The 25,768-nt window shown below is 38.6% G+C and overlaps 1 protein-coding gene across 2 annotated transcripts in view; it reads right to left on the bottom strand.

Moving 5' to 3' along the window:
* AVL9 (AVL9 cell migration associated) overlaps positions 1–25,768 on the bottom strand; it is a 43,837-nt gene that overhangs the window by 3,768 nt on the left and 14,301 nt on the right. For both annotated transcript variants that reach the window (XM_052792406.1, XM_052792416.1), the window contains 14 exons: positions 22,765–22,885; positions 20,627–20,712; positions 18,824–18,895; positions 17,960–18,049; positions 17,520–17,586; positions 16,802–16,842; positions 15,639–15,677; positions 11,902–11,971; positions 10,713–11,260; positions 7,707–7,841; positions 6,657–6,876; positions 5,173–5,290; positions 2,144–2,197; positions 47–135 (listed from right to left, as the gene is read on the bottom strand). In XM_052792406.1, the coding sequence (XP_052648366.1) occupies positions 47–135; positions 2,144–2,197; positions 5,173–5,290; positions 6,657–6,876; positions 7,707–7,841; positions 10,713–11,260; positions 11,902–11,971; positions 15,639–15,677; positions 16,802–16,842; positions 17,520–17,586; positions 17,960–18,049; positions 18,824–18,895; positions 20,627–20,712; positions 22,765–22,885 (1,750 nt within the window). The remainder of the gene's footprint in view (positions 1–46; positions 136–2,143; positions 2,198–5,172; positions 5,291–6,656; positions 6,877–7,706; positions 7,842–10,712; positions 11,261–11,901; positions 11,972–15,638; positions 15,678–16,801; positions 16,843–17,519; positions 17,587–17,959; positions 18,050–18,823; positions 18,896–20,626; positions 20,713–22,764; positions 22,886–25,768) is intronic.

Genomic DNA, 25,768 nt, shown 5'->3' with positions numbered 1-25,768 from the left:
AAAAGATATGGCTCAAATGCAAGCTGGTTTTCAATAAATTTCTTACCTACAGCTTTTCCTGTTTGTACAACATTTCTGCTAGTAGAAACCATCACATTTCCAATCTTCTTTCCACGTTCACTGTTTTGCACAGAGCTAAACAAGAGAGATACTGAAGACTGTTAGTTGACCGACTTCTTATTACTACCAGGTGTAAATAAAATACATAGTTAAAATATATATCAAAACATACACAGATTTACATAGCATACATATATATAGGTTTTTATATACATACATATACATATATATACCTCTCTCTCTCTCTGACATCAAGCCCATAATTCCTGCATGCATCTTATCCACATAGATCACTTAAGCTTCTCAGAGGAAGAAAAGATACTGTCAGCAAGACAGGAATCAAAACACCCAATGGTTCACTCTTATACAACACACTTTATACCTTTCCTAAATGCTTACCTAAATGCATTTATGTTCTAAATTACAAAATCAGATTTGCAGTAGTTTTGAGAATTTTTAGCCCTAATATATAAGCTTTAAACAAAACAGTAATTGTTACTGATCGGACATTATTCTTTTATCTAAATAGTTTACTTTGTATCTTGCTTTAAAATTAAATTTTTCATCAAGTACAGTTTACACTCATGCTTTTGTTAAATGCAAAAAGACGACAGACACTACTACCATCTGGAAAAAAAAAGCACAAAAGCAATCAGTTTTACTGCACAAGTGTGATCACTTGAAAATAATCTCATTTAGTTTTAAATGGTAACATTCAAATCCACATTTCAGGCTTTGCAAATCCATTTATGTAAAACTTAACAACAAGGCATGCCACATTCTTTTCCCACTTTCAAAATCTTCAGTGTGGATGCAAAAAGCAGAAAGAATGAAGTACACCAAGAACAAGTTTAGGCTCAGTTTGCAAAAGCAAGTCATTTTTATGAGTATCTGATAGCAAAGTCACATCTGGAAAATAAAGGCATTGTAAAAATATTTATTATTAGAGACACACTAAGAACTACTACTGGTCCTTCTACATTGATTTCAGGCTACTCAGAAGAGTTAGCATCTCCTCTTTCAAACACAAAAATAGGGCAAGTAAAAGATAGACACCTCCACATCTTTCGAATTAAGTCTTTCTACAAAGACTGTCCATTAATAATAAGAGCTGCTATCAGCATGCACCTTATTGAAGGCAATTACCTTGAAATTCATTTGCATTCTCAATCACCATCATGGAAATTTAATCTGTCATTGGTCAGCAAAAACAACAAAAAGATTCAGCGGGCTGAAGTCTGAACCTTTTTATTCCCTAAGTTGTTCTTCTATGTTAGCATATGTTTTAGGTCTACTCACAGTGTACTGAACATAACAGACTACAGTCAAGGCAGGTGCAGAATCAGCAGCATGTATGTACTGCTGATTTACAGGCATCTTAAAGAACCAGTCCCTGATGTTTTATGGTCAACATAGCTAAGTGAGAAAATCTATTTTGCTTGGTGCATAAACAAGAAGAGATAGTTAACTGCAACTCCAGTTCTGGCTTCAGAGCTGAACAGCTATGGGAATAACAAGCACCACTGAGTTTTAGACTTGAATACTACAGGTAAGAGCTGAGACCAACTTAAAGTTCAGTTGAGTGTGGTGTAATGAGAGATTATGTTAAACTCATTTTAAACTTCTAAATTGAAGAAGCTGAACCATGTCTCAGAACATACACAGCAAACTTCTAGAACAATGCTGTATCAAAAACCAGCTAATTAAATAGAAGAGCTGTTTTCTCCTAATAACGAGACCTCAAGCCAACATACAGAAAAACACTGATGAAAGTTTTAACAGCTTTAGTTTACAATTTAAAAATAAACATACAAAAGCCTTATAATTGCAATGCAAAAAATCAGGGCTCTATTATGTAAAGTCCAACACATAATAGTGCATTAGCACTGTTTTTCCCTATTTCAGGCAAATGTTCCATCTCTAGATGTGGTGACGTTTTGCAAGAGAACGTTGAGTATAGTTTCGTGTACGTGGCCAATTTAAAACATTGTTTTGTTTGGTTCATCATAGCAACAGTTAAACAGTTATTAATATTTGACCACACTTTTTAAAAAAAATACAAATCAAAGTACTATATACTTACTGTGACAATCTTAACTTAACATCGGATACAGAGTACTGTCCCTGGAATGGGTGGCTAGAAGAGGAGGAAAAACCCGAGAAAACATTAAGTATTTATTTTTTCCACAATGAATCTATATCACACAATTATTAGTTATACTCTTCTCTGTGGCTTAAAAAAAAAAAAAATTTGTAGGATTACTACTATATCACTTTACAGAAGGCTAGGTCCCAGTGACTATTCAACCTTAGATTTCTTATGAACTACCTGTAAGGTGCCTTCTATTTACAGACCAGATATTAACAATCTTCTCACACTAAGGCAGAGTCATCTCCTTCTAGCAACACAGAGCAAATAAAAAAAAAGAAAAAAGATCCCTTAAGTAGACCAAAAGAGCTTTGTAGATCTGAAGAAAAACCTTCTTCAGACTACAGCAGCTGACAAAACAAAACTTCCTGCAGTGCAGTAATAAGCCATTAACCCATAATCCCATCACCAGGGTGGGGAGTGAGCGAGCAGCTGTGTGGTGCTTAGTTACCAGCTGGGGTTAAACCACAACAGTCCTTTTTGGTGCCCAACATGGAGCATGAAGGGTTCAAGGTAATTACAGATTTGATTGCAATGTGCTAGATTGAATTTATAGCTGTTACTGCTGTTTAGCTATTAATTGACAGGCTCCTATGCTTGCCATGGGGCTTGCTTGCCTTACTGTATATTAGGGTCTAATGCTCATTAGTGGCTGCTTTTTGCTTTTGCTGCTTGCTGTAGTGCTTATCTTACTCTGCTGTGCCTGGGAACATTTTGATAACAGCAATGGCAATGCACCTCGGCTGGCAGATGGCCAGGGCATCACTGCTGTACTGGACAGGCTGGAACTCCAGTGTGAACTCGAGTCAAAGGGACTGTGACCTGTGGATGAGTCCACATGGGAGCAGGACACCCCAAAGCGTCTGTGGCTGTGGATGAGTCCACGCCAGAGCAGGTACACCTCAAAGTGTCTGTGGCCATGGTTATGTCTGTGCTGCAGCAGGTATACCTCTGAAGCGATTGTGGCCCAAGGATAAGTCCACGCTGGAGCAGGTACACCTCAAAGCACCAGTGGCTGTGCATGAAGTGATGCTAGAGCACCTCAAAGCATGTGGCCATGGATAAGCCCACAACAGAGCAACTACACCCCTAGAGGGACTGCAGAGATAGGTAAATGTCGAGCAGGTTCACTCCTGAAGGGACTGTGGCTGTGGGTAAGGCCACCCTGGAGCAGGTATGTATCTGAAGGGACTGTGGCCCATGGATAAGGCCACACTGGAACAGGTGCACCTCAAAGTGACTGTGGCTGTGGATAAGTCTATACTGCAGCAGGTATATCCCTGATGAGACTGTGGCTCATAAATAAAGCTCCACTTGGAGCAGATACACCCCTAACAGACTGCAGTCTGTGGATAAATCCAAGCCAGAGCAGGGGCAAGGAGAGTTCATTGCAATGTTAAACCCTATGGTCTGGTCCAAAGGGACCAGGGGTGGAGATTGTAATGGAAATACTTTTACATTGTTGTAACCCATGATTTGAGTTGCATGTTATAGAAATTACTATAGCAGGAACCACCTGAACCAATGGAGGACAAGCCTTACAAGAAGCAGCGCAAGTGCAGCAGCGACCTGACCTCAGCTGGCTTTGGTGCCCGATAATTCCACCTGTCCTGTCCTGAGTGACCACCATAAGAGATGGAGCCCAAAGTCAAGGACTAAATGAACTCAGTGGACATTTTGTGGACATTTCTGGACATTTTATGGACATTTTACAAAGCTGGTAGACTAAGGGAATGATATCTGTGTATTATATTGAAGGATGGGAAGAGGGGTGGTGGTTAGTGAGGATGTATTGGATAGTGTGGGACCTGAGCGTGATGTAAATGGTATGGAATAAGGGGTGGATATTGTCCTGGTTTCAGCTGGGATAGAGTTAATTTTCTTCCTAGTAGCTGGCATAGTGCTATGTTTTGGATTTAGGATGACAATAATGTTGATAACACATGGATGTTCTAGTGTAAGTACTGCTCAACAACAACTAAGTAAACGACTTTCCAGCTTCTCATGCTGCCCTGCCAGCAAAGAGGCTGGGCTGCATAAGAAACTGGGAGGGGACACAGCCAGGACAGCTGACACAAACTGGCCAAAGGGATATTCCATACCATATGATGTTGTGCTCAGCATATAAAGTAAGGGGAAAGCTGGCTGGAGAGCTGCTGATCGGGAACAGGCTGGGCATCAGTCAGCTGGTGGTAAGCAATTGTTTTTCACTTGCATCACTTCTTTTTCTTGGGTTTTATTTCTCTCTCTTTTTGTTATTTTCCTTTTCATTATGAGTTATTATTATTTTATTTCAATTATTAAACTATTCTTATCTCAACCCACAAGTTTTCTCACTTTTACTCTTCCAATTCTCTCCCCCATCCCACCAGGGGGAGTGTGGGGGGAGTGAGCGAGCAGCTGTGTGGTGCTTATTTGCCAACTGGAGTTAAACCACAACACCCATGCTAAGCAAAACACATGCAGAGCCAACAGTGTTACCAAGCCTAGCACCATCTAATCTTTGAGTGAAAATACACATAAAACAATCCAAAGTATAGAAGATGCAACATAAAACAGCCAACTCCCCTCCATCCCCATCAATGACAACCCTGGACACAACTATTCCCTGCACACCTGGAAGCAATTAATAAAAAACAGAACCATCTGAGGACAATTCCTAAGGAATGACAAACTTTCTATAGCTGGGGACAGCCAACAATCAACTTGAACAAGTTTCACTTCTCCTGACTCTGGATATATTTTTCTTCATAAAACTATAGCCCAGAATTAGAGTAAGGTATTGAAGAACAGAAATACTTTCTTTCTGTACGTACAGAATAGGGCCCTAAAGTTTCACCCGCAGGGCTTTACAGCAGGAACAAGGGCAGTGCTGTAATTCTACAGAACACTGTGCCTGACTATGCATACTAGGAGCTCTCCATGTTAAATGCTAAAAGAAAAAAAAAAAAAAGTTTCCTTACCTAGAATTTACCTCTGCAAGAGCTGAGTGCTTGTTGCTATTCCATACTCTGTAGTTGTGGGTATTTTTCCAGGCTGCTACAAATGCCATTCCAAAGTCTGACAAAGTCTTTTCGTTGTCTGATAAATTAAAATAAAGATGAGAATTTGCAGCAATTCATTAGCAATGCAATACAAGACAAATTACATTTTTTTCTTGTAAAAAAAATTAAAATTTTCCAGGCTCTTACCAAATCAAATACACTTAAAGCTCTAGTACTAAGAACGGGGCACTTAAAAAATGTTTTATTATTTTCATTTTAAAGTGTCCCAAATATACAATACCAGGACAAGAGGGAGAAAAAAAAAAAAGAGCTTAAAACCCTCCACTTTTCTTATTTTTAATTCATTTATAAAGTTCTAAGTAAAGAGCTCAACTGGGAGGGGAAGGAAAAAAAAAAAAAAAAAAGTCATCCAAACATGGGCCTCGACTTAGTCTCTGGGCAAAGACAGGAAAGGGGAGAGAATGGCCACATAGCAACTAAGAGCAAAAACATCATTTGCATTGGTCTTGGTCAGATACACCGAGCTTTGCTGTACTATGTTATTGCTCATTCAAATTTAGTAAACCCCAAATCCACACTGAAGAGTACAGGAAATAATTTTAAAGCCAGCCAGTGAAGTAGTATCAGTTTCCAGAAAAACCTGACATTTCATATCAACCAGGTAATCATCTTAAAATATTAATGTTGTCAGACAAAGATCTTGGCATCTTCCAAACTTTAAAATCAAGTTCTCAATCCCATGTTTTCTCACAAATACCAGAGAACAAGATCTGAATTAGTTAATTGATATGAATACAGAATAATCATGACGAGAATGAAGTTAACAGGGTCAGTGCTGGGCAAACTAAACATTTTCCACAAATAAAACACTGATTCTTTTAGTTATATTCATGCACAAGAGTTGGAACACAGAGAATTCCCTCAGAGTTAAGACAAAAAGTGTTGAGCTCCAGAAAAATGTAAGCTTATAAAGCCTCTAAATGACACTTTTCACTTATGTGAATCCCTACTTAAGACCATAGCAGGAAGAAAAAAAAGAGATGGAATAGCCTAGTAAAACTTCCTGAAGACAGTCACTTAACTCCATGTCTCCTTGAATCCAATCCGTTCCCCACAATTAACTTCAAGTTGCAACAGTCTGTAAGACACCCAAGTTTGTAAAAGTCTCAGCATATATGGGGTTTCAGCTACTTCTGCTTATGAGGAGAGCTTAATTAAATCAAGGAGACAGTCAAATAAAATGTCTGTAAGGCTGTGAAGCAAGAATTAGTAATAAGCTTGTCAAGGAATAACAAGAACAGCCAAGAACAACCGAAAAAGCAGCCTAAAATGAAATATTAGGCACAGAGAGATCCAACGATAGGCCACACGTTTAACACAACAAAGCAAATGCTTATTACACCCACCCTCATCTCAGTCCCTAGACAAGGTATCTGTTCTACCTGGTTGCAGCACAGCAGCAAGCAATGCATGAAGATAAGCACTGAACTGAGCCCTGATCCACTCATCTCCTCCTTCCCATCCAGTGCCATCAAGGAAAACATCATCTCTGTTCTCAGTTACATGCTTCACCAAGTAATCTGCAAATCTTAGGTCAGCAGTTGTTGGGTTCAGGATCTTACGGAGTTCTGGATCGTGGATTTGTACATGAGCGTCTTCTATCTGTTTGAAATAATTCCAACGGTAAACATTTATCTCAATAAAACTGCTTATACATACTACTATATATTGCTACCTAAATCTAAATTCACGTCCCCCAAAATATCAAGAAGAAACAAATGGCCAAAGAAATAATGAATGAACTGTTCTCAAAGTCAGATACTGCTCTGATATAACCAGATTATGATCATCTTCCTGGCACAGATTATGGCATCTTCCTGCTTATTTGACAGGATTTGGCAGGGGAAGTTTGGTGCTCACATTTATTTTCCTAGAGGCTCTTTGATTATCGCTTCAATTTATTAAGTTGGTTACCTATATGTAGCTATCTTAGGTTACCAAATGCTGATTACATAGTTGTACCTATTTGCTAGAACCAACACAGTGTTTTCCTAAGATACTATTTTTTTAACCTCTTGATTAAATCAGAAGGAAGAGCAGTGTGCTTTATTATCCAACTGTATCTGTTTCTCAGCTGCAAGCACTTATTTTTGAAGACCTTATTACAAAGTCATGGAAAAAGCCCATGACATGAAAAGTAAAATTACACCAACAACAAAACAAAAATTTAAGAAGTGCCCTGCAAATTCAAATATTGGATAGAAGAATATACAGAAAAACATTAGTGTTAGTTTTGCACAGCTTATTTAATCCTATCCTAACAAATGATACAAATTTAATAAGCTTCTGCATTTAAGAATTTATTTCATAGGGAAGTAATTCAAATTTGGGCATGAATGTGAAACTTTAAAGCTATACTTAAAATGCAACCTCCACTTCCCCCTGCTCCACCCCACTCGTGTTCAAGCAGTTCAAATGCAAAAGATTCATACTTCCACAATTGCATCACTCAGATGTTTCTGCTGACGGAACAAGATATTGGTGGCTCCCGCAACAAAGCCACGGACTGTTACATCTGACAGGAGATGATGCTGCTGCAGTGCCATGTACGGCAAACAAAGGTACCCCTAAAGTAACAGAGATATTTAGCAGATTAACGTAAGGCCAAAAAAAAAAAGCCAAACAAAAAACCCCCACCAATTATCTATATTCAGTTTTTCCTAATAAAAGCCAGCACATTCCACCCAGAATGACCCTTGCTTATTACAATTTCAGCCACAATTATCTATCGTTTTGCTACATTACATCTGCAAAGCAAAGCAACCAGATTCCACATGAATTAAATTTTTCAATTTAAAAAAACTGTGTCGCCTTTCAGTCTCAGGACTGAAACTGAAATACAATGCAAAGGACAGAAATCAAACATGTTTATAAGGCAACAGAATAAGCAGTATAAAACAAGAGTGAAATCTCAGGTCAGTTCAGAGACAAGAAGTCAATGGAAATAAAGATGCATCTCCCCACTTGCATACCATGATGTCTTCTGGTAGTCCTGAGGCACATAATGCAGGAGACCTACAGACTGCTGTCCACATTTTATAAGTGGAGATTTCCAGGCTCCAGAGATAGCAGTCAATTTTTGATAAGCATATGCATGCCCACTTTAAGAAAGAGCAGGATAGAAAGCAACACACTGTGCTTTTTAGCCACTCCATGTTTGTAAGTTAATCTAGTATCCTACATTCCAATTAAAAAAAAAAAAAACAAAAACAACAAAACCCCAAACATTTTGAAAAAAGGCTTTGAGGGAAATCATTGAGAAGCAGCTATAGGTATTGTAATTTTCTTTTTAAATATAGGATCAACATACCCCTGAAGTCTAATACTGAAGTAGAATTTCAGCTGTTCAATTGCATAAAGCACAAAGCAGTTTATTCACTAGTAGAAACCCCGAAGGGCTAACAGCATACTGGACAGAAACAAAGAGCATATGCACTTCATCATGTAGTACGTGGTAATTGGAAACATATGGAAGAAAGGAGCACAACTATTCCTTTTTGTTATATTAGACACAGGGATGGCTTTCCAGATGACAAGCACTTATCAGCTGAAAACAAACAGCCTGTGTCAAAGGAACAATGGTGCTTTGAGAGGAATCACCAACCTGAAATGGAAATTCTTCAAACAATATGGCTTAAGAAGCTGGCAAAGGGAAGGTTTAATTACTGTATACTCAAGTAGCAGTGTCTTGGAAATCTTTTACTATTTAAAGTATCAAGTGTCAGTTCCCAAATTCACATTTTTCTAAGTATAACAACTTTTATTTCCATGAACATGTTCCATTCTTTTTAAAAAAGTGCAAATGAAATGAGCATTAGATCTTACAGAACTGGTACTAAAGAACGTATTTTTCCTTATGCTCTGATGTACTTGGATATGTTATTATGCCATCTGTCAAAATATCCTCCCATTCAAATTTGTCAGATTTATTAGTCTTTCCATGGCATGGCATAAAACAACACTGAGATGAGAGCTCTGAAAGAGATTTAAACTTTCCAGTAAGTGGTTAAACTATAACTTTGAAACACATTTTTCTGATAACTTAGAGATGTAAAGCCTTTTATGCTTTAATTACAATCGGATGAACTCAAACGAAAAGCACCTTTGTGGAACAGAAGGTAAACACATAAAAACTGTCAGCTTCCTTAAAATTGTTTACTTTTCCATTTTATAAGCTTAGTAGCAAACTAAGTTTGCACTTGTAGGCCCCCTTATCAATTATTTTCTTCTTGCTTTCAATCTAGTATTTTCAATAGAACTAGACTAAATACAATTTACAGGCTATTCTCTTGATTAGACAGACCATAAGGACAAACACCAGACTGTAGATCTTTATTGAAAAAGCATTTCTAACGGTAACATGATGCAATACAGGGCAATGATATTTGAGCTGCTCACTTGGGCCCACACAGTGTACTGTTTCCAATGAAAGTTATTGTGAGAAGCTCAAACACAATCATCAAATCCAATGTTCTGCAAGGAAATGCAAATAAGCACCTCCAAAGGAAGAAACACCACTTCGAACCTCATCAGCTTGAGGAAATAAATCTGACTCTTCTACTTCCCAGGCAAATGTTCATCTAAAAGGTTATTACATCAAAAACAAAACAAAACAAGTGTAGTGTATCACTTCTTTCACTGGCAAAAGTATCTTTAAAAGGGACACATTTTCCCTGGTTTTTATGGGAAACCAGCCCTAGTAAAGGTATTGCTTGTTATCTGACAATGCTCATCAGTGTCCTTAGAAAGACTCTGGAACACCTGGAGTTCAGTTAGGCATCAGTGCAAGCTTAAAATTCAGCAAGTCAGCACCATGCACAGGGAAAGAGCCACAGACAACCAGGAAGAGTTATCATGTAAAGAAGGGTGAAATTATATATATATTTTTGTCTGTGTGTGTATACACACACATCTGTATATACATTTTGTGCATATATACACACATACACATTTATAAATACATATATATATGTATATAAAAAAAATTAAAAGAGGAAAACATAGGCTTAGGTGTCAGCTAAGATACAGCTTGCAGAATCTTAGTTTAGATTAAGGTATCTAAACACTTCTTAAGTACTCTGATCTTGCCCCATATAGGTCAGATTAACAATTGTTCAGAGTAAAAGAAAACAGCAGGTACTGATACATACCATTTACTAACCACAGTGGGGCTGCAGGTTACCATCATGTAGAATTGCAAATAGCGTGTAAGTATACATATGAAAGAAAAGTGGAATGCACGTGTGCACACACACGCCGCTCTCAGACATGCACTGACACTTTCCACCTGCCTAGGAACACAGTCATTTGCCAGAGACTGTACTTACATGTTTTGAAGTACCCTACTGTCCATTTGGAGTTGGGTAACCAAAATTATTAGCCACTTTGAAAACCAGATGTCTTTATGAGTTACCAGGTATCATGAACAACATGTTTACCTTTGTAAAAATAGCCAACGGCATGCCATACTGGTCCTCTTCCAACCCAGATACCAGTCCTGAAACAAGCACCGTGTGTCCTGTATTTGCTTGGGGCTGCACAGTGATTGGAAGGCTTTCTGAGCTCATGCCTTTGCTCGGAAGATTTTCAGCCTGTTCTGATGCTGTATTTTCATGTTCTCCTTCTCTCAAATTAGACTCCTCCAAAATGCTAGGATCTAAGGTCTCCCAGTCACTTTCAGAGGACGCTGGAGAAGTGCGGGAAGGAACTTTCAAGCGCTGCACAGTACCATTGGAGGACTGAGCTCCATTGCAAGTCTTCTCTGACTGGGAGAAAGGCACGTTTGCTTTTTGACCTTCCAGTGAATGGTTTCCTGCCATCTTCCTGCCTCCCTTTCCCATTCCTAAGTTTGTATTTGAATTATCAGCAGCAGACACAGAAACACAGTCATCTAACCGTGGTGTATTTTCCTGCAACCCAGCATCTTCCGATATGCTCCTTCTTGGTCTATACTGTGAGCAGTCAGTAAGACCATGTTCAATCATACCTGGAAAGTGATAGCATGCATGAGTATCAGCATCTCCATAGAAATTTAAGTGACTTTTGTTAAAGAAAATGAACAAAGTCCTTTTGTTTTCAAAGTGGAAATCACGTATTTCAAAACACCACTTTGGGGAGGGGGGTGTTAAAAAAACACCACAAGAACCAAACCCCACACTTTCTCTCCTAAAGAATCTGCTCCAACTTTTTTTGCTTTGAGAAGACTGGTTAGAAGCTAAGAATTAGGAAGGTTAGGGGTTTTGGTTTTGTTTGGGTGTTTTTTTCTTTTTTTTTTTTTTTTTTTTTTGAAGAGTGCATGTGGAAGGAAGAGAGAGGTTTGTATTTTTGTTTTTTTTAAGGAACTTGACAGGAATGTGTGACTTATTCAGGGCCCCATCTATATTACCCACAGGCAATACAGAAGATCCAGTGGCTCTGATTAAGCACAAGAAATAACCCATAGAGTGCAAGCAGTAAGTACTAGGAGATGTGTACATAGTACACGGATATGCACAGAAGTCACCCATTTTTCAGGCAACATACCAACATAACTCTTGTCACATAAGTTGTTTTCCAAATGATATAGTACAACCAGTCTCATTTATCACCAGAAAGCATATAAAAAGAAGTCCAAACTTCTCTTCTTACCAGGAAAGAGTGACAGGACAGTCATCAGAGCTCCCACCAACCTATTTACTGGAGAAATATAAAACAGCACCTGGTGGCAGAAGGGAGGGGGGTGGGGAGAAGGCAGTGTGCAAGAGAGGAAAGGGGAATTAGGGAGGAGAGAATGAGAAAAATAAAATTACACTTAAGCTTGACAAAGATAGAACACATACAAACTATTCAAGGCATTGCTTTTTACATTATTTTAGAAAGTCTGCTTACCAACAAAAGCTCTTAAACCAGTTCAAAGTAAATATTTAAATGTCTACTGTATCCTTATATAATATTTGTAATATATATGTTATATATATACTTGTCAATCTTTCAGATTTTTCTGTCAATCATTCAGATTTTCTTCCTAAATTGATCCAGTTACTGAATCACTGACAGAAAAAAGCTGTTCCTGGCACGCCGCATAGATTCTTGTTCATTTGTAGTACACTAAAATCTCTGTGTTTATATCAAAGAGGCCAGATAATCTCCATTCCAGAATTCTGACAAAAACCTATGCAAAAACATCTCCTCTAAGAAAATATATTAAAGCTATGCAGATAAATGAAAAACAGGATAAATGCAGCATGCATTTATTACAGGTATCTTCCTATGATTGAAAAAAAAGATTTTTTTGGAAACAGAAGACATGACTGATATTAACTTTGGTAAAGCACTTAAGGCATAACATGGGAAAACAGAATCTCCTTAATTAAATAAGAGAGACTGGGATTAGTAAATTAGTTAGGAATTCAAAAGGGGGGTGTCAAAGGCTAGCAATGAGAGAAGAAACAGAAGGCAGACTGAATATTACTACTGGAGTTCCTCCAAGACAGGCCTTCGGGGGGAGGAAAGCAAAAAAAAAACCCAAAAACCCCAAACCAAAAAACCCCCACAGAAGTCAACTTGTTTAACAATGCCATTTTTGCAACCTCAAACAGCACAATACTAGTAAAAAATACATCAGCATTACAAGGAATCAACAATGATGCAAAGGAATACAGAATGATCTAGCTTGATGACTTTGCAGGCCAGTTTAATAGGTATATGATGAAATTAAAAGTGCAAGTTTGTGGACTTAGACTTAATAAAAGACTTTTGCTGTAAGCTAGGAAGACAATTTAGAAGTTACTGATTAATAATAACTCATGTTCCACTAGTATTTGCAAGTCTACAAGCTAGTGAATTGGTGGAACCAAGAGAAAGACCTATGCAGTCCTTACACATAGCAAGCGGTGGTAGAAATAGACTCAGCTAGAAATAGATGATGTACATTATCCTGTACAATTTTTCTTTTTTCTATGTTCAAGATAAGTGAATTCCAATTGCAACAGCCACAGAAAAAGCATGGTGAGAAGAACAAGCAGCTCATCTGAGGAAAGAATTTCGGCTGACTCCAATGGGAATAAAAAAGTCTAACTTCTTTTAAGATGCTGCTCTATAATGCATGTATGAAAGATACATTAGCAATGAACTACAACAGAAAACCCATCATAACCCCACAGGTTTAGATTCTATGATACCATGTATTCCTAGCCAAACTTATTTTTAAACCTACAGAAATAATTAAGTCTATAAAGTAGTACCTTGTTTTCAAGAAATCTATTCCAGTCTAGGTTTTTGTTTGTGTATACCGCTTACTTAAGCCAAGTATTTTTCTGTATTTATTCCATCGAGTCCCTCTGCCATCTTTCCATCTACATGAGTGCACACCTCCTACCCCCCCAACCCCATTTATACAGCCTACAACATTTACATCAGCAAACTGGGTGGTCTGGGCAGCAGAAAGTCAAATGATCACCAGCTGGAAGTAGTCTTCCAGCCTAAAAACAGCTGAGAGGTGAAAAAAATTCCTTTAGCCTGTGGAAAGGCATCAACCGAATTGCTAAGGATTAAAGGAAATCTGTCTGTGGCATTCAGGCATTCTTCAGCTCAAGGAAAACTGGCATTACTAGTGGCTTCTTGCATATTATATTTAAGGTCTTTGAACATACAGATTCCCACAGTTATTCTGAAACCTTAACGTCTACCAACAAACAGGCAGTGCCAGAAACCCGAAACTCTTCCTTTTGAAATTGCAAGTGTTATCTTCCTGTTGGAGCTCAGGGAAAAACAAAAGCAAAGCAACCTGCCGGTTTATTCAATAAGCATCCAGTTATTTTCAAAACAATTTCATATGTTTGAATCATGAACATGCTTGGGAAACCTTCCCTCTCCCCTCTTCCTGTGCATTTATGTCTTGTGGTTTGAGCAGTTTCAGAAAAGAATCATAGCTCAGTAAAGTATTTTGTTCATATATGTCCAAATGCTGAACTGACCTGACAAAATGCTATCATAAGTTTTTAAACAGATCAATAGAGATACTTTACAAAATCTTAACTGGAAAATATTTTTTATGTTTTTTCCACTTATGGTTTAAAAAAAAATTAAAAATCACTGTAGACTTTCAGAATGTACTAAGTTTTTTTGGGGAAAAAGCTTCCATATTGAGTCTTGATTACATACATCTCTACATGTGTACTCCTACTATGTCATAATCATATTTTTTCAAGTATATCTTCTGCATAGCCTTTAATGTAGCAGTCTTTAGTATATGGCTCTTTAATGCAGAAACTGCATTTATTGTCATCTATAAATACTTAGAACCGTTAAGGTATACCTAACTTACAGAATTAAGTGACAAGTGCAAAAGCTTTGGAAAGGCTGCTACTTCTATTTTTAAAAGCCATATTTACTGCCTCACAAGAGGTACCTAGGCCTTGGATATAGACTTCAAAAAGCCACACCACTGTTTCAATATCTTACAGATTAAGTCCTACTGACTTTCCAGTTGCAGCTAACAGGAAATTCTTATGTACCTTCTCAACACTCTGAAGAAGCTGGGTTTTAACATGGCAGGTTCACTGAAGAAAAAGTGACATTTGGGAAATGGAAACAAAACTTTAAACAAAAATTTTTAAAAAGCAAACAAAAAATAATCCCTGCATAAATGTGTCTGGGAGCTGAAACATAGTCATTTCACTGAAAGTTCTTGTTCCAGGGTATTTATACGTAGAAGAAAATAAACATATCTACTATTTCACATCTGCTTGTACATTTTGCATATTCCACTTAAATTACTAAGATAGCATTGCTTCTGAGGGAGTAAGGTAGCCTAAAGAAAACACTGAGCCTAGAATTCAACAGTTTTTACCAATTTATAATCTGAGTTCAGCCCGACCTAACAGATACAGCTCTTTACGCTGTCTCCTGCAGGTGTCCATGCAATTCAGGTCTGAAGGACACCTCTAGCCCAAACCAGAAGTTCTACTTACTGAATATCTGTAAAGCTGTACGCTCCCTTTTAGGTACTAGCATTTCCTATTGGTTCTTTCACACAGGTACCTATTTGCATTAAGCGTATCCTTTCCTACCTTTTATAATATGTTAAATTTCTCCACTCATATTTAATCACATTTTACTTACTCTGGCTGGGACAGCTATTAATAAGGTGGAGTGTGGACAGAAGCGGAGGCAAATTTATACATCAACACACAGCAGTTACATGTAGCATGATTTCCCAATTTATATATGGATGCAAAGTTGTTGATATGACTTCAGATACTTTTATTTTACTTTATTTTACTTTAATTTGTTTTTCACTAGTATATTCTATACAATTTCATATGAAAAAAATTTCACAATTGCATTTCTATGTAAATTACCTGCCTTAGCCTACAAAACGTTACCTTTTTCTCTAGCAGAATCAATTTAAAAAGGATCAAGACCTGAAAAAACACAAAAAGGAAAAACACGGTCAGTGAACTAGTGCCATTTATCAAAAATACTGCACAAGCATAATCTCTTATCACGATTTCATGTTAATCACTGCATAACTGTCAAATGATCAAATACATGTGACCAGTGAAAACCAGTGTTCCAATACCCTTTCTCCACCTGAGCCCTCATTTTAATATAGCATTTGAGATGCACAAAGAAAAACTTGCACAGACAAGAATTGTTTGATTTGAATCATAAAAAGCTTATCAGAAAGAACACGTTGTATAATTCCAGAATTTCAAAAAACAGTAAACTGCATAAACATAAAAGAGCTCCTCCACAGAAATACAGAAAACAATTCAGCAAAATACCAAGAACAGCATTCACCTCACCTAATTTTAGGCATCTATAGATGAGGCATCTAGATCAGAAGTGGCTGTCCAGATTCTCTACACTCAAAGAAAAACACTGATGCTTCAGGCACATGACTGGCAGACATCTGAATTTAAACAAAAATGAGTTCTACCCCAAAAATCTACTGAGCAGGCGAAAATACACCATGAAACCCAGATTCCTGAATTTGTTTCCTTGACGCCTCTCAGTTAATAAAAGATTCTAAATGCTATTTGTACCTTAGCTGTAGGATACGCACTTAATTTCAATAGTCATTAGGAAAAAGAAGGAGAGGTGCAAGTCCCCTCAGGTTCTATGATGGCAGAAGCTGCAAAAATTACAAGATACAGGGAAAAATGCTCCAAGTTGTGCCTGCACAGACTTTAGCAATATTCTTCTATCACATTCATCTGACGAGAAGCAGGAAATAGAAACAAGACCATAAATGAGATACCACTTGCACTATGGGACAGGACTAAAGACATGTTACACAAACCTAGAAATCTCCAGGGAATCCAGCAGACAGACAAAACTTCTCAGTCTGGAACTTACTTTCACTGAAGTCATGTAGGCAGAAGGGGAAGGGAAATCAGGAGGCTGTAACCAGAAGTACTTAGGAAACAGTCGTCTTACTTGTAGTTCAGGTATGTCTAGACTTGTTTATTTTTCAGTTCCTCACAAAGCATTTTACTCCACAAAATAAGTGCTGTAATTTATATATTTAACAGAGAACACCTACCTTGTGTCTAAAGTGAAGAACAAGATCCCGAGGAGACAGACCTGAGATACCAAAAAGAGAGCAATTACTACAGTTTAATAGCTAGTAGAGATACTAACTTACTTCTTGTCACCATCTTTCAGGGGGAGGTGACAGCCATTATGCATTCTATGTGAACCTGATTATTTCAATAGCAGAATTCGTATCAAATTCTTTCTTTTGAGCAGGAGCAAGAGTAAATCTACAATGGAGACAATAATAATGTAAATAGTCACGCTCTGAGTTACTCCTGTTGGCTGCCACACAGCATTATGGAAACACTGAAGTAAATACTACACTGTGCATTCAGAAAACAGAGGGAAGAGTCAGAATCAAATGGGAGATAGCCCAAATAACAGGTAGATGAAAGCTTGAGTACCTCACACCATCAAATAGTTCAATCTAAAAATTAAGAAGGTACTGTTTCCCAAAAGCAGCCAATCAGTTGCTTGTCAGACTCTTAGGTCAAGAGGTAACATGGCTTTCAGCCTACCACTAACTCCTATTATAAAAGCAACACTACATTTATTTGAGATTTATTTAAATCCATTAATAAAAGAAATGCGTAACAGAATACTGTGCAGGCACACAGACCTCTGGTGCTTAATCTGTTAATGCACATGAATAAATTAGCTAAGGAAGGGAATGTGTTGATTAGTATAACATTATCTCTGCTGCTTGTCCAAAAAAAGTCACTTACCCAGATAAGCTTGTGACCCTTCTAGCAAAGTACTGCCCAGGGAACTATTCATATGATCATAAAGTTCCTGTAAAAGTTAGAACAAAGGCAAAAAAATCCAGAAGCTATTAATGGCATATGGTCACACAAAATTCAGAATAAATAAAATTCACTTATTCAAGGATTTCAATGTCTTGTTCCAGAAAGAAAGTAAAATTTTACTAATGGAGTCAACGGAGATACAGGCTGACAATCACGCTCATTCTTGTGTTTCATTACAAATCAGAAAGCTGACCCTCTGTCAGATTAGGGTCATTCATTTAGTTCACGTCAAGTTATTACAAGAGCTGAATAACTGTACGACCTATGCAAATGGAACATTTGAGCAATAATTAAAAACACTGAAGTCTGTAGCCACACACTGAAAGCTTTGTTCTGTGTGGCTATTGCTTAAAATTTACCTTTAGAATTGAAATTTGCGTGAAGTCTTTTTCTTCAAAATATGCATGTGTAATGAGTTGCAGCTTTGCCTGAAGTAACCCATACAAAGGCTTGGAAAAAAAACAAACACAAAAGCAAGTGAAGAAAACTTATTTAACCACTCATTTTGAATGTTAATCTTCTCCCATTCTTATCTTGCAATATAGACGCATTATTACACATAAAGTTCGTGGAGGGGCAGTCCTTAGTCACTAACTCGCACCGTCTTTCTCCTGTGCTCATTTTAAATGATGATAATTCTGTTTTCTTTCCATTTGCACGTACCATACCATCACTGAACACCTTTCTGGAAAAGTACTTTCCTGCTTTAACACTGCTTGTGCAGCTCCAGTAATAGTTCTTTCTTCAGCTTTAAGCACAGAAAGAATTTCTGTTCCCTGCCTGGTGACCAGTAGCTTTTGCTAAATAGGTAGAAATACAAGATGTTTCTTCAAAACAAGAGTATGCTGTATGTGTGACTACCTTAAAACCTCTTTCAGTTGTCAATAGTCACTCTCTCCAGTTATTATAATGGCCACACCCCTCAATCCTACTACATGAAATAAAGTTAGTAGCACTTAATAATCAAAAGTGCAAATAGATATCCAGGTCCCTGACAACAGGCAGACACTTTTACAATTACTTTTACAAAGAGATACCAATTCAAGGCAGCTCACTCAAATGCCATAACCTTCCAATTCAATTTTGCTTCAGTATTTTGTTACCCTCTGCAATGATTTAGAGAGAGATGTTTGGAGCCAAAAGTTCCAAATAAGAATATGGAAAACAAGTGATTTTTAGTCTGTTGTTTGAAAATGTTTTTGGAGTTAAACAAGCATTCTTACCAGCTGACTGAGAACACAGACACTTTTCTGTACTGTTTCTCGGGTGATGTCTGCTTGCCGTACTTTTAATGCCTAAGAAATAGAAGTATTACAGTATTTTTACCAACACACAATTTCAAAAAGAATTCTTTCACAGGTCTAGTTGCCACATACCACCCCCCTTTTTAAATAAAATCCTAAAACTGTCTTCAATGGTGGAATACCCAAACCATGCAACAGTATGCCCTTACCTAGTAAAAATAGCCATAACACTGATATGTCAGAGTTGTGTTCTTATCTCTCTGTGCACAGCAAAGATCCAAATACAGCTGTGATGACAGGCAGAGGACTGTTTAAAAGACACTAGCATGAGAAAAAGGCAATAGCCCTGGAAAAGGCAGTGGCATTTTAAGTGAGGGTAATGTAACAGAAGAGAAGCCACAACACATCACTCGTTCTTCTCTAACATTATCTGTGAAAATGGACCCGGTTGAAAAGTCTTTGCCTAGAAATTGTTTGCTTTATACTCAAGGAATTTCTTTGAGCCACCCATAAAATAAAGGAGGTATCATCTGCAGAATCAACTACATTCTCAGCCAGACCAAATGGTCCCAGCACTTAACAGCAGACCTGCAAAGGATGGGGGCAGAAAGACAGCCAAGTGATTCACTTAATTGTACAAAACAGCAAGTGTGCGGATTGCAGTCCACACATCAAAAGGGACAGATGGAAAGAGTGGTAGAGCTGTCATATAAAACACATTGTTTTATATTCTACTTGTTCCAAAGAGTTCATTTTAAACATCTATTTATCTTCTTAATTGGTTACTAAACAGCATAAACTGGAATCAAGAGCACAATAAAGCCAAGTTATTGCATAGTTAAATAGAGCAAGACTCTAAATCACAGAATACAGTTAAGACTGGCTGCAAAGATAATGAGTGAACTGAAATCAACATGGATTTAGTTCAAAAGAAACAGAATTAAAATCTGCATGTGTGAAATTTCTCCTATAGCATAAACAGGAACTTGAAATATAATCAATGTATGATTAACACTAAACCCGAGTACATAATTTACATCTGAATACAAGACTCATTTAAAACTCAAACCCACATGGCATTCCAGATTCTTGGCACTTCACTGGAAAAGGGAGTAATTTTTAAAGGAATTTGTAGTAACTTCTCAATTGTAAGCGCACAGATCACACTACCATAACTACTTTTGAAAATATGGACAGATTCTAGTAGATCAAGTACATAATTTCCTCAGTGTGATCAGGTGCACACAATTTTTCAGCTTTACTGCTAAAAGTTCAGTATTGGTAAGCAGCTACAATGAATGGGAAGATTCTAGTCTACTCTGCAAGTGTACTTTTGGCAAAGGAGGTAGGTGAAAAGAAACATCCCTACACTTGCATGGTCAGATCCCAGGAAATACTCTAAAATTCTTCATGGTCACACACTGGAGAAATTTCAACTTTTTCCACCCAAGAGGCCTACTTCCTGGAAACATGACTTGGCCACCTGACAGACTGTCAGCTTCATTTGTTACTTGGTGCTGATGCCTGGATTAGCTCTCAAGAACCAAAACATATTTTTCAATTGCCTCGAACATTTCAAAAGACCACAATATGCCTGCTGACATAAGGGAAAGAAATAGTTCTCAAGTTCCGTAGCTACCTACTGTGCACATTTTCATAGACTTTTAATGTAAGCTGATCATGCAGTTTGACTGTTGGTGTAATGCAAGCCAGTGAATTTTAGGGTCGTTAATGCATCAAGCCTATTATTTCATTAATATAATTCACAACTTGGAAAGTTACCTTCGCTTCAATCTGCCTATAGCAAGAGACGCCATATACTGTGGTTCGATCCCCGTATCTCGGTGGCAAATGGAAAAACACAGTATCTATGAAAAAGAAAAGACTGTTTCATAAGTCACTAACAAGAGTTCAGTATTTTTATTTTCAGCGTCACTTATTCATAAAAGGTTTACTGCTGAAAATACTAGCACACTTATTTTTCTGAGACTTTAAAAAAAAGAAAGAAAAAGTCACCTATAAAGCTATGCCCACACCCAAATTAGTTTCCAAATTGCAAGATGCTTTCCCAATTCAGTATGGACCAGCAAAGACAAGGCACTATAAGGCAAGGTGTACAGTTGCAGCATGATGCCATTAAGAAGGTAAATGCAATGAAGATGGGGGAAAAAAAAAACCACTAAGGAGGACACATACTGTTAAAGGATTAGAGTAGCTGCTACCACTGCCAAGGTAGATATCCACGCACCAGCACTGCTATGCTAACAAAAAGGATTTGTGAATCCTAGTCTCACACAAAATAATTACTGTCTCTTTGCAAGCGTGACATGAAAGAAAAAAATCTCTATAAAACATGACAAGAGAAAGGCTTTTATGGCTTGAGATATATACACACATACATATACACATGCACTTGCTACTACCGCAAAAAAGTTGCTAAATCCTAAGTAAAGGAGAGGATTACCACTGTTTGCCTTTCAAAACATGAGTGAAATCCATTTTGAAACCAACTATTAATTTTTTGTTTGCTTCATAGTAACAAAATGAACAGAAGAGACAATCCCACATGCATTAAGTCTAACAGAAAGAGGGACTATTTTTAACAAAGCTTGCTCCCTTGAACAAGTTTAATTATATTATGGAGATCACCTAGGCTTTTAGAAAGCCTTTAAGACTATTTCCTGTATCTAGTCATCCTCTTTGCAAAACTGCAACTATCAGTGGGAATTAGTTTAAAACTCAAAAAATAGATAGCTAATAAAGTTACAGTAAATGTAACATAACTATTATCTGAAACATATTCGCCTGTTTCAAGTTCATGTGTATTCTTGCCTACAAAACACAAGGATATTTATCAGTTTTGTTGCCAAGTCTTTTTTTCTTACCAAAAAATACACATTGGTAATCTTTTAGTGCAGTGATAAAAATGCTCAAAGCTAAGCATTAACCGGGATGGTACTGAGCCAAGAAAGAACAGTGAAGTGCAGCTGCATATGATTTTCCTAGCTTTGAATGTAGCCTACTTCTCACTATGTATTCAACAACACAGAAATTGAACAAAAATCATGACCCAAACCAGAGTCAGAGAGACTTTTATTGCTGCTAGGAAGGGGATTATTTTGATATGACTTCCTTTGCTTCCAAATGAGGTCTCTGGAAGCTGGAGAATTAGGAAGCTAAGTACACCAAGTTAAAAAAAAAAAAAAATCTTATTAAAAGTAGCATTAAAGGGTTTCTGTGATTTTGCTATTTTAAGTGACTTCCTTCTTCACTGCTCTGCAGAAAGAAAGATGAAACAACTGAATATGCATATAAATGTCACAGTGAAACTGAACTGCTATTAAATAAACAAAGAAATAAATGCAATACTAAAAAAAAATGACTGCAGTGAACTTGCTGGTAACTACACGGCAAAGGAATCATTCTATCTTCATTCTGCTGACAAATACACTAAAGCTCCTGTTCCTACCCTTTACATTTGCTGGTTTTCAAAATATGTCATTCTACAGACATTGAATGACTTGTAGATCACTCTAAGAATCTCTAAATTAGTGGAGGGGAAAAAAAAAAAATCATTACAAAGCCGAATTTTAGAATTTTATTTTTCCCTTACCTCAAAACTGGATTAAGGTTTTACTCAAGAGTTTATTCCCCTTTCAAAGAATTTCTGAGAAAGCCAGTAGCCTTACTTTGCACTAGGACTACACACAAGTGATATGTAACCCTTAAGCTTTTATTGACATCCGATTTCTTGATGTAGGAGGTACACCTTTATGGTCTACTTTCACTTTAAACTCTGAAGCACTTATCATTGCCAAAGTATTTTGCAGCTTAAACAAAAAGTACGGGAAGTCTAACAGTGAAAAGAATTGTTGGTTGCAGCAGAAGTAGTACATACAACTTCCTCTCTTGTTTCTTACCTTCCTGATAGTTGTGAGCACCATCTGGTAAGGCGAGAAATGGCAAGTATTTCCATTCCTCTGGTAAACCGTGGCTGTCATGTCCTTCTCCAGGCTTTAGGGGAGGATAGGAAAATTCAACCTAAACAAACGAACAAGAACAGAGTGAGGCAGAGAGAATACATCACTGTTACCAAACAAGCAAGTCTCTGTGATTCAGCCTAGCTAGCACCTTTTCCTTAGCAATGGTATAAAACAAAGTTTTTCTTCCTACTAGCATTCCTTGTCCCTTTGTGTGGATCGTCCGGCTCACAGATCACAAACGAGTTTCACCAAGTCTAGTGCAGACAGGCAACTCATGGGGGGGGTTACAAAAGTGACCCAGCCTTGGGTTGCCTCGAGGCCCTGTCTCTCTGCAGAGATGACTCACGGGGAGCTGTGTAGACAGCTTAGCCCTGGGTTGTCTGATAAACCCTAAACAGGGCAGTGGCTGCACCATTCAAAGAACCAAAACCCGAACTGAGCCTTGAAATCCCTTAACAAATAGTATGCCCTGAGTCTCAATCCAACCACTATCCAGTTGCTGAGGAAGCAAGGTAAAAAAAAAACCCCAAACCGGAGGGTTTCAGCTTCGATTTCAAATTACAACCTTGTGTATTCAAACAATCACAGACCAACAAAGGAAAGATAAGGGGAAACTCCACTCAGATATACATAATCCATTTAGGCATATATCATAATTCACTTGGACATAGTCATACACACCATTCCACAAGTCAGGGGATAAAAACTCTAAGATTCAGGTTGGAAAGGGGGGAGTCACTTCTCCAACTATACAGTTGGCTTGCGAAGGAAACACACATACACACGCACCACCCCCCCCCCTTGATCGGGATGCTGGTTGAGGTAACTTCCCTGGGATTAAGAGCCCTTACCTGGAGGTAATATTGTTTATGCTTTAAGTTTGTAAATGTATTTGTGGTTGTCTGTGAATCGCTTGTGGTTGTAATAATGTACTACTCTTGCCTTAAAAAATTGCAATAGTGCATTCCTCCATTGTATCTGTAAAACCTGCAATAGTGGCGTGTTAAGTCTGCAAGTGAAGTTCAAATAAGTCGTTTGCTTGAACCTTGCAGTTAAGTCTGCAAGTGAAGTTCAAATAAGTCGTTTGCTTGAACCTTGCAGTTAAGTCCTTTTCCGTCACATTACCCTTCCTCCAATGCACCCATGGACTGACTCATGTGTGGTCTGACAGGCCCTGGGCAGATGTGGCTTCTGCCGTGCTTCCATCCAGGCTAGTACCTTTTCCTCCAGAGAAATATGAAACAGATCTTTAAGCAGAAAACATCACTCAGCAGCTGAATACCTTCACCCCTGTATGCACATAGCCAGCAGCACATTGCTGCACCTGCAGTGTCAGTAGAGATCATTGCTGGGGCACACACATCCTGAAATCAGATTTGGCTTCTCAGCCCCTCCAGGGCTCATGACTAGGTAATATGCTAACACATGCAAGTGTGGTGGGTTGACCCTGGCTGGACATCAGGTGCCCACCAAAGCTGCTCTATCACTCCACTCCTCAGCTGGACAGGGGAGAGAAAATATAACAAAAGGCTCATGGGTCAAGATAAGGACAGGGAGAGATCACTCAGCCAATTACCATCACAGGCAAAACAGACTTGACTTGGGGAAAATTAATTTAATTTATTAACAACCCAATCAAAGTAGGGTAATGAGAAATAAACCCAAAGCTTAAAACACCTTCCCCCCACCCCTCCCTTCTTCCCAGGCACAACTTCACTCCCAAATTCTCTACCCCCTTCCCCCCCAGCAGCACAGGGGGACAGGGAATGGGGATGAGGTCAGTTCATCACACATTGTCTCTCCCGCTCCTTCCTCGTAAGGGGCAGGACTCCTCACACTCTTCCCCTGCTCCAGCGTGGGGTCCCTCCCACAGGAGACAGTCCTCCATGAACTTCTCCAACGTGAGCCCTTCCCACAGGCTGCAGTTCTTCACGAACTGCTCCAGCGTGGATCCCTTCCACAGGGTGCAGTCCTTCAGGAACAGACTGCTCCAGCATGGGTCCCCCACAGGGTCACAAGTCCTGCCAGCAAACCTGCTCCAGCGTGGGCTCCTCTATGCATGGGGCCACAGATCCTGCCAGAAGCCTGCTCCAGCGTAGGTTTACCATGGGGTCACAGCCTCCTTTGGGCATCCAACTGCTCCCGTGTGGGGTCCTCCATGCACTGCAGGTGGATATCTACTCCACTGTGGACCTCCATGGGCTGCAGGGGGACAGCCTGCCTCACCATGGTCTTCCCCATGGGCTGCAGGGGAATCTCTGCTCCGGCACCTGGAGCACCTCCTCCCCCTCCTTCTTCACTGACCTGGGTGTCTGCAGGGCTGTTTCTCTCACGTGTTCTCATGCCTCTCTCTGGCTGCAGTTTCTGTTGCGCAGCAATGTTTTTCCCCTTCTTAAATCTGTTATCCCAGAGGCGCTAGCACTGTCGCTGATGGGCTTGGCCTTGGCCAGCGGCGGGTCCGCCTTGGAGCCGGCTGGCATTGGCTCTGTCGGACATGGGGGAAGCTTCTAGCAGCTTCTCACAGAAGCCACACCCCTGTAGCTCCCCCACTACCAAAACCTTGCCATACAAACCCAATACAGCAAGCCTCTATTTTACCCTACTGGATGTTGAATAATCTCAGAAACTATAGTGACAGCAAAATACCACTTTTAAGTATTTTTATGCCCTTGGCTGCAATGAGTTCTACACATTGGCCTAAAGTACCTCCTTTTCCTTTCCTCAAGAAATTCTGCCTTTCAGTTTCACCTTTCATTTATTTGCCATTTACCTCTTTTTCCCAGTAAGAGGGACAAACTTTCTATTCCTTGCACTGCACTGCATGTCTACCACAGATCTTCATAATCAGTATCTTCACAGTACTATTGTTTCATCTTCTTTTCCTATGGAGACCCCTCTGGGTTTCCAGCCACTTTCACCAACTCTTTTTTCCATACGTGCA

The sequence above is a fragment of the Harpia harpyja genome, chromosome 1 (genome assembly GCF_026419915.1).
Source record: "Harpia harpyja isolate bHarHar1 chromosome 1, bHarHar1 primary haplotype, whole genome shotgun sequence".
NCBI lineage: Eukaryota > Metazoa > Chordata > Aves > Accipitriformes > Accipitridae > Harpia > Harpia harpyja.
Note: the sequence above shows the minus strand (reverse complement) of the source record. Positions and strands in the feature narration are given on the sequence as shown.